Raw genomic sequence first — 12,954 nt, 5'->3', positions numbered from 1 at the left:
GATCATAAAAACAATACGTGCGTAGCCTATATTCAATAAGGTCCCAACTATGCATTCTCATATCCTTTTCAAGTACCCTTTGTTAAGTTCCTATTCGAGATACATATTTTCTTACATCCTGCAATGTGTGGTGACAAATGAGAAAAATAAGATGCCCTTGGTCAATTCAATTCAATTTTATTATAGTGTCAAATCACAAGTTGTCTCAAGACACTTTACAACCAACAAAGATCCACCCAGAGCAAGCAATATTGCGACAATGGTAACGAAAAACTCCACTTTAGGAAGAAACGTCAGGCAGAACCCGACTCTAGGGTGGGCGGCCATCTGCCTCGACCGTGTCGGAGGGGGGGGGGGGGTAGAGAGAGAGAGAGATAGACAGAGAGAAAAAAAGACAGAGAAATAGGCAGGTGGGATCCGTGGAGTGGTCTGGTCCACATCGGGTCCAGGTCACACTTCTGGTGGGCTCCATGAAGAGGCCTGATCCACGGTCACACTCGGCAGTCATTGATGAATATAAACAGTGAATTATTGCACAATTTTTGGCTACTTGGCAGCAGTTATTGCAGACTTTTATAGCACAATCAGATATACGTTATCTAAAGTGTATCGTGGGCATGTTTAAAGACTACAAGGCTATATTATTGACTGACTCAGACTCAGTAAAACGCTTTAACGCTGAAAGGAGAGTTTGGTGAACACAGGCAGGAATGACTTCCTGTGGTGCTAGGAGCCAGTTGCAGTCTCACTAAGTTCAAACTCACCATAGCTATAGCTTAACCCATTCAAACCGGGAACCGTGTAACCACTTTATAATCGATATTTTATACTTTGGCTATTCAAAAATAGCAGATATACAAGTTTATAGCGTGGCACTCGCTGCCGTGCTATGAGCTTGTAGATCTGCTATTTTTGAATAGCCAAATAAATCTAAAAATTACAGATTATTTCCCGGTCTAAATGGGTTGCATGGCTTTTAAAAAGCAACATTTTTCTCAATAACATTACTGGATTTAACACAAAAAACGCTGAGATTATTTTTGCCGTTTTTGCATACTTAAAAATGCGTTGCGACAGTGCAGACTTGTTGTTGCTGTGGAAGGCCCTGTCGTTGCTGGGTAGGGGTGGAAGCCATGTAATGATGACTGGCTGTGGCATCTACTGCGGCTGCAGAGGGAGAGAAATGGGGGGGGTCATAAAAAAATGGTCATGTTTGTCAATGGAAGACAAAGGCTTCATTCAAGCTGAAGCTGTTATTAGCTGAGGGTATGTGTATCCACTGAGGTTGATACGGGATTAGTGAATAAAGTGTAAACATGTTTTACTGTTATGATTACATGGATGGTGACATTAAAACTGAACCTTTGATGAAAATATTGTTCAGACGGCATAGTGAAAACAAGGCAACACACGGGGCAGTATGAATAGTGTTGAAATATGAATTGCATACCCCATAGCTGAGTGGTTACTGAGCCCGCCTGGGAAGCCAGAGCCCTTGGTTGACCCAGCTGTAGAGCCGTTACTGCTGTGAATATGCAGAGTTGTGCTGGATTGGAGCAGATATTCTTGGGGGAACCATGATGGACGTCGCTACTGCGTAGGATTCCAGGCCAGGCAATGTGTCGATGTGCGTTTCCTTGAGCAAGACTCTTCTAGGATGTGTAAAAAGAAGAGGATGAATTTCACCTTTGTGCATATATATATATATATATACACATACATATATATAATAATGTGACAAAAATAAGACCCCAAAAGGAGTGGGGACTATACCAGTATTCTATTCTATCTATGCGTGCAAGAGGGGAAACGTTGTTTTCGGGATGTTGGAGAGTTGGCTCTTGTGTGTTCTTGGGCAGGCTCTCTGGACCAGGGGGTGACGTCATCGAGGTGCAGCGACGGACCTGTGAAGTGTGTGGGTTTTGAAAAGGTGGAGCAAAACATTTGGAAAATAGTTAACAAGGCTCTTTGATTCAGAATATGTACAGTATATATAAAACAGAACACTTTTCTTATTTTTTTACCACAACTTGTTCACGTTGGAAAACTGACAGTTGTAGTGTAAGTCATTTAATACTTACATGGGTGGAGGCCTTTGACATTGTGTCTGAAAATTGGTGAGGGATGTGACTAGCCACTACAGCAGATATGGGCTTGGATCTCAGGACCAGGAAGGGAGTTCCCAATGTCACAGTCCATGGTATAAAGTTGGTTTTGAAAAGGTGGAGCGGGAGGGAGAGAAAAATAATTCTCAGTTCGCGGTGTTGTCTGTGTCCCACACTTATGTAGTCGGAAGTAAGTCTCTGAGTCTATGCTGTCATTGTTCAAATAGGGACACCCTTCCACTCCTTCAGCTTTGACCTCATCCAACTGCACACCTCGCTGTGCTTCAGTTTTGCAAGCAGGTTTCTGTTGAACTTGGGGAAGGCTGTGAACTGTCTGCCTGGTTGGTTTTTGAACAGCTCGGCCTCTCTGAGAACCTCAACAAGTGCTAGAATGTCGTCAGTCTGGTCACGGGCATGATGGATGCCGCTGGACTTCGATACGTCCAGCTCAGTGTCTGTGATGTCCATCATGTCCTTCAGAACCCCAATGGACTTGCTGATCCTGTCTGCTGCTTTCTCAGTCATGTTTGGGCCTGTGCGCTTAAGGAACGATTTCAAGAAATTGTTAAGGTGTTCCAGATGCAAATCAAGAGAAATATTCTTGCCCTTCCCTCCGCTCCCATTCCAGAACCTGTTCCAGGTCAGACTGTGTGCTAGGCGAGGGGAGAGAGTGGCGTTGACCTGCACGGTCAGCAGGAGTGTACTGTAGGAGTATTGGGTATGACCATAGGCCTTGTAGAATAGCAATGCTACAGAGTACATCCTCAGTAACCTCTCTCCATCTCCCTCCTTCACTGCATCCTGCATGTTGGACAGCATGAAGCCAAAGCTGAGTCTTGCTTCTGTGTGCTGTCGTTTGTGGTCCACGGAACTAGGCATGACTGGCTCTGGCACACTCATTGTAGGCACAGTTAAGCCGTGAATTTTATGCTCGTGGTTCTCCCTGGCCTTGCTGTACTTGTAGGTTTTGGGACAACTTGGCATGCGGCATTGGAGCTCCTTCCCCAGTAGAGGACGATCACTGGCACATTGTCGGATACCGGTCACAGTGTCTGAGATGTCATTAAACATGACAAACCGGTCCACAATTTGGGTCACGGCTTTATGCAACCAGCTCCTTTTCACATCTGGTGAGCCAGACCTGATGTCCTTGGGGATGAAGTCCTCTGGCACATCTGTTGAGACATATTTAAATGAACAAGAATTACTATAACGTAGTTGTGGAAGCAATAGAAAAGTAAAAAGAGCCATGACATTTAAACTACAATTCAAAAAAGAAATTGAGATGCCCAGGAAATTTGCATCAGCCAAGTGCTGGTGAAATGGGAAAGTTGACGATAGATTTCAAACACAAAAATTATAAAATCTACTACAGAGTGTCTGGCGAATAGGAGTTTTATCTGAAATGTGTCTGACAAAAGAATAGATATCCTTGTCAAACATTTTCACATTCATAATTGAAATGTTTTGAAATAATATATAATAATGTCGACAACTACTATGTGACCATAATCAGTGACAATCAATTGTGTACCTGTGACATTGTTCAGTCCAAAGTGCTCCATTGTGGCAGCCAGGAACAGAGCAGCAGTGTCCTTTTTCACCATGTCTTTATATGCGTTGAACGCAGCATGAGGACCTTTTTTTGCATTGCTGCAACTGCAAAAAAATATGAGAAGTAAAAAAAGGGGAAGGAGGCAAAGAATAATAATTGCTGAGGATGATGACGACATTTAGGGGATCACCAGACAAAATCGTGGTGGCAGGAGTTACTTAACAGTTACAGGACCCACATATATTAGTAAAGTATTACATAATAATAACAAACAATGACAATATTAACAGAATTAACAACAATTAGTTAATTACTTGTATACCGCTTTTCAATAATTCAAAGCGGCTACAAAGTACACTATAAGGAGACAATGTTAGTCAAACAAACAGTTGACAAAACATGAGACAGACAGACAGCAGTGGATGGGAAAGGAGTTAGACTTGGGGGTATAGAAAAGGCAAGTTTAGGTGGATCTGGGGGACTGGGAGGGTAAGATGGGTTAAAGGTTGTCAGTGAAGTCGGTATGGGGCTGTATAGTCGATTGAAAGGTTGAAATCACATGAACACAAACACACATAAATATATACAGACAATACAAACACAAACCGGGTCATCGCTCATGAAGTCAGAAATCATCAGTCGTCAGTCGTTAGTAGTCAGCCCCCCCTCCCCTCCCCCCAGCAGTACCAAGCCTGAATTCATGCTGGCTGGACTGGATTTCCCCAGGCGCTAAAGAGCACAGTAAGTCGTAATGATAAAGTACCAAGCCGTAATTCATGGTGGCTGGAGTTCATCACAAAGAACATCTCTGCAAAAGATTTGGAAAATAGTTAACAAGGCTCTTAGAATCAGAATATGTATATATAAAAACAGAACAGAACACTTTGAACATTTCTTTTTTACCTCAACCTGTTCATATTTGAAAACAGTGTCCCATGATCTCTGGCTGAATCCTCCTTGTAAAAGACCAGATGATAGATCTAAAATCCAAATGATGTTGTAGTACAGTAAGCAAACAATTTCATTTAGGAGGAAATATTATTGTCATGATAATTAGCATGATAGCATAGATAAGTCAAGTTAGTCCAAACTTTGTTTTCAGGGGAAGTGGTACAGTAATTGGCTGCTAGTCCATACTGTTGTGAATAAACTGTTTGAGGTCAAACATTGAGTGAGTTCACCCACCTCAAACAGGTTCCGGATTGCATGCCAATCCTCAAACTTGAAGACAAGGCCTTCCAGTCTGTCTTCCCTGCTCTCTCCTTCGGCATAGGACAACTGGATGTTCCGACTGTTCCCCTCTGTCAGTCTGTCCCCACCTACAAAAACACTTTCCAGTCCATGTGGGGCCTTTGGCACATACCTACATGAAACATCAAGTAGACTTACTAGATTTATCAAAACCCTTCCCTTCAGATGCATATGTAAGTAAATTATATATTTTCCTTATTTCAAAACTTAATAAGGCCTGTGGGGCACCTGCAGCATGTAATCAAGCCCCTGCACTCAACGATATTGGAATGGTAGAGATACATAAAGGCTTTTTCCAATATATCATTATCAAATATCAATGTCCCACATTGTGCGATCTTTGATGACTATGGTCAGTAATGACATCAATGATGATGTTACAATGTCTATGACATGTAAAGTTGGGCAATTGTGCGATGAGTGATGTAAATCCGGTAATGCCATGATGTGATTGAGATGACTAGTGGTAGAAAATCACTAATTTGGCAAGTTAAAGTGTCACTTTTTGATAAGCAATGGCCGCTGAAATGCACAAACACTGACTTTTTTTTTTGCATGCCGTGGTATTGACAAACTGCACGAATACGAACATTGTGTTTCATAAATTCCAAGACAAGCCATACTTACTCATTCTGGATGTGCTGTAAAACGTCTACCAAGTCCCCAGTTTGGTTCTCATCTTTGAACAGAAGTCCAAGAGGATGCTATGAAGGAAGAATATATGGATTATAGTAGCATAAAGTTTTTAGTTTAAATCCTATGCCAGTACACTAGTTGTTACTTGTTCAACTTAATGAAAAGTTAACTCAATGGTACAACTGACAGTTGTAGTGTAAGTAATTTAATACTTACGTGGGTGGAGGCCTTTGACATTGTGTCTGAATATTGGTGAGGGATGTGACTAGCCACTACAGCAGATAATGGCTTGAAAGCATCCAGGTACTGGGTCAGAATGCGGCTCCCTAGCACAACAAACTCTCGTCGCATATGGGCTTGGATCTCAGGACCAGGAAGGGAGTTCCCAATGTCATAGTCCATAATTGGCTGAGTTGGCTTGTCCCTGCTGAGATGGGTTATGGGCACTCTGTCTTCTACAGCCATGTGGTGAACCCAGTGGATGGATTTGTTTGCTTGCCTGGTAGACTGGTGGTGTGGGCGGATGAAGAAATCCAGATTGTCAAATATGATGGAATATGTGGGTGGTGGTGTTGGTTGTGATCGTCCTAGCGGCAAGACACTGCCGGCCAGAACAGCACCTCCCTGCGCAGCGATGGTGTTCTCCATGGTGCTTTGGGTGGTTTCATCTGTATAACACACACACACACACACACACACACACACACAGAATAAAAATGTGTTAACACATAAATGGACTCATAACATTAAAGGATAAACACTTATGCAGCGACAAAATAAACAATGATCAACAAAAAGAATAGCCCTTCTAACCTGAGAAGACAGACAGATCAAAGCTGAGGATAGCTTCATCCAGGTCCCTTGCACTCGCTGTGTCACTCAGTGGGCTTGTTTCAGCAGCCATAGCACCTCCGCCTTCAGCAGTGTCTGTGAAGCTGATTTGCTCCACTCTGTCGGTAGTGATTTCACTTGCTACTTTCAGTAGGTGAAATTCCTGGCCGCAGGTCTTTGCCAATTCGGTGAGCTTTTTCACAGCGTTGGTGTGCGTTGTGGTTATACCCAGTTTGCTGAGCCTTTTAAAAACTGCCTTCTTTGCCCCTCCATACAGTAGAACACTGTCCACATAATATGCAAAGGCTGACAAGCGTGGTTCCCTGCCTCTCAGAGCTATTGCAGCAGCAGCACAGGTGACATGGGGAGACTGTTTGGTGATTTGATTAAATATAGAAAATATGAAAGGTGACGTAGACTGGAGATCTGACAGCAACTGGGCGAATGAAAATGCCTTCAAATCATCTGCCGATGACCGCCACAACATACAACCCTGGGAGGGACTACACAGTTTTTTGCTCTCATCCTCTATCAATTGTAGGAGATTGTTCTTAAGTTCTCCAAACAGTTCTTGGTGTCTGACAATCAGATTGGCTGCTGTTGTCCAATTCTCCAAGGTGAGGTGTTCGACAATCCCTGCTGTGTAGTTGTCACACACTGTTGTTCTACCCCTGATAGTAACCTGAAAGAAAAACAAAGGGGGTTATTATTAAATAATCATAACTGTGACTATGCATTTCTAAAGATAATGGATCATGATCTGATTTATGATTATTGGCCTAATACGTGCTCACTTAAAAGGAATTATAATCATTATTTTTGTTACTCTCAATGCACTGAGACAGAAAACTGATACAAACCATGACAACAAAGCTGAACAGAGGCCAACATAAATATTTGCTACTATGCACAGATATAGATATACAGTACAGTAACAGTATATAAAAATCCAGTATCAGTATATAAACTGTGCAAATAAGACAATATTGCAGCATGCAAAGATGCTGGAATAAATATGCAATTTATTCGTGTGCAATTAGTTTAAATTATACACACAAGAGGTAGGTGGTAAGTCCCACTGTATATTAGAATGTCGATTGGTTAGGGAGGGAGAATCCTGTTTGGTGTTACAGGTCTATTTCATGTATTGTATCATGTATCTATGTATTGTTTCTGACACCATGTGACTCATTTAACATCTGCCTGTCTTCACACCTCCCCCCTCTGTAGGTAGAGTTGGAGGGAGGATGGGCTGTGAGATGTAAAGGGAGATTAGACCCTGCCAGATAACCAAGATAAAATATGTCACATTATAGTAGCATCAGCCAAATATTATGTCCATGGAGAGGGAATATTAGCTAATGACAGCCTGCCTAGTCACATTTCCTTTGAAAAGTCATTAACCAGTGTAGTATATTTTAAAAGCTGTGAGTTACCAGGCCTGCTTGGAAGAGATTCGTGAAGTAAGTGAGAACAGGCAGGATTGGGGGGACAGCCCCCCCCCCCCCCCCCAGCCTGCTGTTATTTGAGACCCTTTCAAAGCTCATGCCCTGAGCCAAGTGTGCTTATCAGATCAAAAGATGAGCAGTGGTTCTCAACCTGATTTTTTCAATCGACAGTGCAAGTGACAATTTAGAACTTTCAAGACCTTTTTAATATCTATTTTTGTTTTACCATTACTGCATCAAAAGTATTCAACAAACTATACTATACAAACTGGTCAAACATTGGCCAAATTGTCAAATGATATAAGAAAGAGGCAAAACATTGAAAATAGCCAAACTACAAGCTCACACGTTATGAGCTTGTAGATCAGCTATTTTCACAATATTTATCTAGGGTGTCCCTAGTTCAAATATGATTATTTTGGGGGGTCACGGCCTGAAAAGCAATGTTCAGTCATTAATGTTAAGATGGTTATATTTTTTTAATGAACTGCTATAGAATGAGCATATGTATACAATTGCAGCAGCGCAGCTGGATTAGCGCGAGTTGGCAGCATTAGGTTAGACACAATTAGAAATAGTTTCACAATATGAATTTACCTCTAATAGGCTTCGCCGTACGGGCATCCCAGTTGATGGTTTAGACAGCCTACGAGAAGGGGTTGTTGGGGAATCAGTCGATGTAGGGGTGTAAGTGTGAGATGGAGTGCGAGGTTTTTTAATCCGCCGTGGTGTTTTAGAAGGCGTAGGCTCTCTGTAACGTTTATCTGTCCTCGGTCCAGTTTCCTCAGGTGGCGTCCGTGGTTCTGCTGTAGCCGTTTCTGCTGTAGCGGTAGCCGTTTCTGCAGGTCTTCTGTCTTTGTCCTCTTTTTGCCAGCGCCGGAAAATGGGATAAACGACTTCCATTCTTTGAAGCAATGTAATACATGGCTTACACATCCGAGACGATACGGCGGGGTCTTTAAACAGTGTTAAACCTAACGCTATCAGGCGTTCGTTAACACTTTTTACAGGCTTAGTACTAACAAATATATTCTTTGAATTCGTAATAGTACCTTTTATGCGCAGATTGGCGTTACAAAAACGACACAAATCTCCGACATCCATGATAACTTTTTTAGCAACAAGTTGTTCTGTGAAATGCAGTGGACTACATGTAAACATCCTGATGTCGCATCCAAACAAACGTCACGTAGACACGTCAATATGATTGGTTGTGTTTGCACGCCCACACGGTGATAGACATCCAATCATCTACCAAGTATCTTGAAAAAAAGGAACAGCCCCGTCATTGAATTTGCTTCCGCGATCCCAGATCCAAATAAGCTGTGAAACAAATTTGTGTAGCAAGCTTTTTGGATCTGGCAGCGTCAGGTTAGGTTAGTGGTGCATGCTGACAGACTTGTTGACTTACAGCATTGCCGCGTCAGCGTAATGCAAATAATGCATTAGATTTAAGTCCTCGGGATGCACTAAAATGCCTCCTCTCCTCTCCTCTCCTCTCCTCTCCTCTCCTCTCCTCTCCTCTCCTCTCCTCTCCCTGCCTCCCCTCTCCTCTCCTCAGAGGCAGATTGGACATTAATCTACCAAACCATTTTTTAGGGATTTACAGTACCTACTTATTTCGCTGTTTAGCTGTTTCGTATATGCGGCACAGTCAGAGAGAGAGAGAGAGAGAGAGAGAGAGAGAGAGTATTATATATATATATATATATATATATATATATATATATATTTATTTATTTTTTCCTTTTTTTTTTTTTTTTTTATCCCACGATTTTATAACCCATTTTTCACCCCTGTGTCAATCATCTAATGTGATCCTGGGCTCTACACACCCTCCACCAACCTAGTCCCCCTCCCCCATATATGGAGGACAAGGGGAGAGCAACGGACTTGAACTCATGCTTCCTTCATGCCTGAGTGTCCAAGTTGCTCCTTTTACAACCTGACAGAGAGAGAGAGAGAATATGAGGTAAAGGCGGAACGCGGCCGAGGAAAAAAAAATCCCCCTCATTTTTCTTCTTCAGTGTCACTTAGGGAAACGCGTGTAGTGGAAGTGGAAGCCATGAATGGGATGTGATAGACAGATAGAGTCAAGGTTACGTCATAGCGGCGGGTCTGTTTTACGAGAGGCCATTTAAACTGTGAGGTGAACCTGCCATGTCGTGAGTCTGGATTTATTAGCCGTGGTAGTATAGTTAAGCCATTCTGGGCGGGGGACCCCTTTTGGCCTTTTAAATTCAAAGCATTATGTTATACTTGAACTATTCCAAAAATAGCAGATCTACAAAGCTCGTATCGCGGCACCGAGTGCCGCGATACGAGCTTGTAGATCTGCTATTTTTATATATATATTCTTTCAGAGTGAACGTTTATAACTCAAATCTTTTGCTTCTGGGAGGTCGCTGCAGGAACTACATATTTTGAGATTGGGGTCCGGGGGCCAATTACATATAATTCTGGGGCTCGTTGACCTGAATTAGTTTGAGAACCACTGACATATAGAAACATAGGGTTTTTCCAAAAAAGATTTAGAAGACATTATTTTGTAGAATCGTCCTCAGGTCTAAATTGGTTAAGTGAGGAAAACTGACAGACAACGGCGGTGGTGCCAACAATGACCCTGTTTGGAGTCGGTGTTCTGCTCTGTTCAAGGCCGCGCGGCTCCGCTGGAAGTCTGGCTCCTGAATGCAATCAAAGGGAGCCTCCCGCCATCTTCCCTGACGGTGTGTTTCACTATGAGGCTGAGGTTCTGCTGTAGCTGGAGAGACACTGGAGCTCTGTTGACTTCACGTAGATAGTGTTGGCACCCTTAGGTAAATTTGTCAAGTCAACTTTTTTAGGAAAGTGTTTCCGGTTCATGGCTTTCAGAGTAAAAGCGATCAGACAACTTCTGGCACCCCAGAGCTCCTATTTTGAAGCACTTCCGGCACTAAATGTGTTAACTGAATCCTCAACATTACGCAGTGATCGCCTGCAGCTCCTTAATGTGTTGTGATGAACTGGCTAAAGAGAACGACCTGTAATTTGTGCCTGAGTGTTGCTTAATTAAACCCATTCTGGGCGGGAACCCCATCTGGTGTTTTAAGCATAATTATGTTATACGTTGAAAAATAGCAGATCTACAAGCTACGAGCTTCACAAAAACATTTTGTGAACAATATTGAAACGCTTCAATAGGTGTGCACTGCCTCGCAAAAGTTGCAACAGTAAAGCTGCCAACTCTTTGTAACTAATTTGAATTCAAACTAAGCAGCCAGGTAGATATAGGCTTGGTAAGTTGGTATATGTCCCATAAGGTCCTAAGGGCCTTCTAAAGTGGTGCCATCTCTTCCACAGTTTACAACCCACAACCGGCTTTAAGCCTATATAATATAGGCTAACGTTGATGGTCCAACTCCACCGACTATTAGCTGAGTCAGGGGGAAAAAAAGGCAACGTCCGCACACGATAAGTTTTGCTCCCCGAGTCCCCGTCTTTTCTCTATTTTAACCAAACGTCGATTCGCCCGGCAGGGCTTATTCAAGTTCTCCAGTCTCGACAATGCCCTTTTGAGAAAGTCTTGAGAAATTAAGCCCTGCCTTTTCCCCCTCATTTGATCATTTTAGCCAGCACCGTGGCTAAAAACTGCGGGGGTGTGCATAATCCTACTCCTTTCTTCATGTAGCTGAGTCAGGGCCGTACAGTAAAGTACAGTAGAGCTCTCTCAGGTGAAACAGAGCCAGGTGTCTGAAGGGCATCATTAGTGTGGTCTGTCTGATCCAGACACACACACACACACACACACACACACACACACACTGTTGGCTCACACACTATGTTCAAATGCTCACCCTCATTTGGATGCTGTCAGTGCACTGAATGGGACATTATCACGTTTACTCAGACTATTGATTGGTGACATGCTGACATGCTGTACTGATGAGCTCAGCAGGTGTTTTGTCCTTGATGATGGCTACTTGTTATGGACGATAAAAGAGAGAGAGAGAGAGAGAGATCCAGTTGAAGTCATTTTATGTTTGGTTGCGCTCTGAAAATAACCGATCTACAAGCTTAGCAAGCTCCATTTAGACTGCAGTCACATCCAGGCAAATCCCATTCAAATCTAAGCTGGTAAATTGTCTATATTCAGCATGCATAAAATCAGCCATTACGACACCATCAAGGCCCGCCAAAATATGTTTTTTTGTCTTCTAAAGACTATAATGACTAAACCAAATCTAAATCTTCTTCCAAAAAGAACACTGTCCAGAATCCAAGACACAGACTGTGGTGGAGTCCTAATATAGGTCTCTGAGCTGGCCTGATTTCATGGTCGAATCTGGATGGGACTTTTGATTGATTGGTTGATGTAATGGATTGCTTAATCATTGCTCAATTGATTGCTTAATTGATTTGATACTTCATTAACAGTTCGCAAAATACATATAACGAATATAAAGAATTCTATAGAAGTCATCATCGATACTAGTAGCAGTGAAGGCCTCTTCACAGAAAAAAGAGTGGGATAATTTATTTTTGCAAGACTACTTGTGTAGGTTCAGCAGACAGCTTCTCTGTCGCCACACCTAGGAGACATTCAGAAAGAGTCTTTGTATATCCAGGGCTTTGTCCTTTTTGGCTTCAACCACTATCAGATTATGCAGTGCTATCCTTAATTCTGTCTAACATATAGTTCATATTATGTAAGTTATTATGATTCTTTTCTTTGGTTCTCTTTTCTTTCCCATTTCAATTTGTTCTTTTAAAAAAAGTTTTGTTTTTCAGAAATTGACAGGTTTATTTTTCACTTCTCTTTTAGAAGATAACGATCTGCTTAGTTAGTCTGAGAAATGTGCAGCACACGGCCACCCTTAGGGAGGTATAAAGCCCGGACTGGAGTCCTTTGAGGACGGAGTGGAGGCGAGATGGAGCCTGTCATCTGTGGAGAACCTTTTACTACTGATATTTTAATGCATCCTGAGGGAGAGAGTCTCTCTCGCTCGCACGCACGCACGCACGCACGCACACACACACACACACACACACACACACACACACACACACACACACACACACTGCTAGTTAGTTAGTGTCTCTCTGCATTTGATGTATTTGTTTGCCTTGCTTACTGACTGTAAGTCTCTCT

The 12,954-nt window shown here is 42.5% G+C and overlaps 2 protein-coding genes across 3 annotated transcripts in view; one reads left to right on the top strand and one right to left on the bottom strand.

Annotated features, from left to right (window-relative positions):
* Positions 1 to 12,954, top strand: part of LOC308325437 (contactin-associated protein-like 4) — a gene marked incomplete at both ends in the record, with an annotated part of 161,283 nt that overhangs the window by 20,362 nt on the left and 127,967 nt on the right. The window lies entirely within an intron of this gene.
* LOC308325710 (uncharacterized protein) lies at positions 162 to 8,958 on the bottom strand. Of its 2 annotated transcripts, none has more exons than XM_080778354.1 (12): positions 8,424 to 8,958; positions 6,361 to 7,060; positions 5,764 to 6,215; positions 5,539 to 5,615; positions 4,846 to 5,023; positions 4,564 to 4,640; positions 4,424 to 4,468; positions 3,640 to 3,764; positions 2,082 to 3,280; positions 1,774 to 1,904; positions 1,451 to 1,652; positions 162 to 1,167 (listed from the first exon to the last, which is right to left on the bottom strand). In XM_080778354.1, exons 1-7 carry the CDS (start codon positions 8,928 to 8,930, stop codon positions 4,435 to 4,437), a joined length of 2,025 nt encoding a protein of 674 aa, XP_080634480.1. In that variant the 5' UTR covers positions 8,931 to 8,958; the 3' UTR covers positions 162 to 1,167; positions 1,451 to 1,652; positions 1,774 to 1,904; positions 2,082 to 3,280; positions 3,640 to 3,764; positions 4,424 to 4,434. Both variants share the same exon structure in this region, with proteins under 2 accessions (XP_080634480.1, XP_080634481.1).

The sequence above is a fragment of the Protomyctophum bolini genome, assembly GCF_963924005.1.
Source record: "Protomyctophum bolini genome assembly, chromosome: 12".
NCBI lineage: Eukaryota > Metazoa > Chordata > Actinopteri > Myctophiformes > Myctophidae > Protomyctophum > Protomyctophum bolini.
Note: the sequence above shows the minus strand (reverse complement) of the source record. Positions and strands in the feature narration are given on the sequence as shown.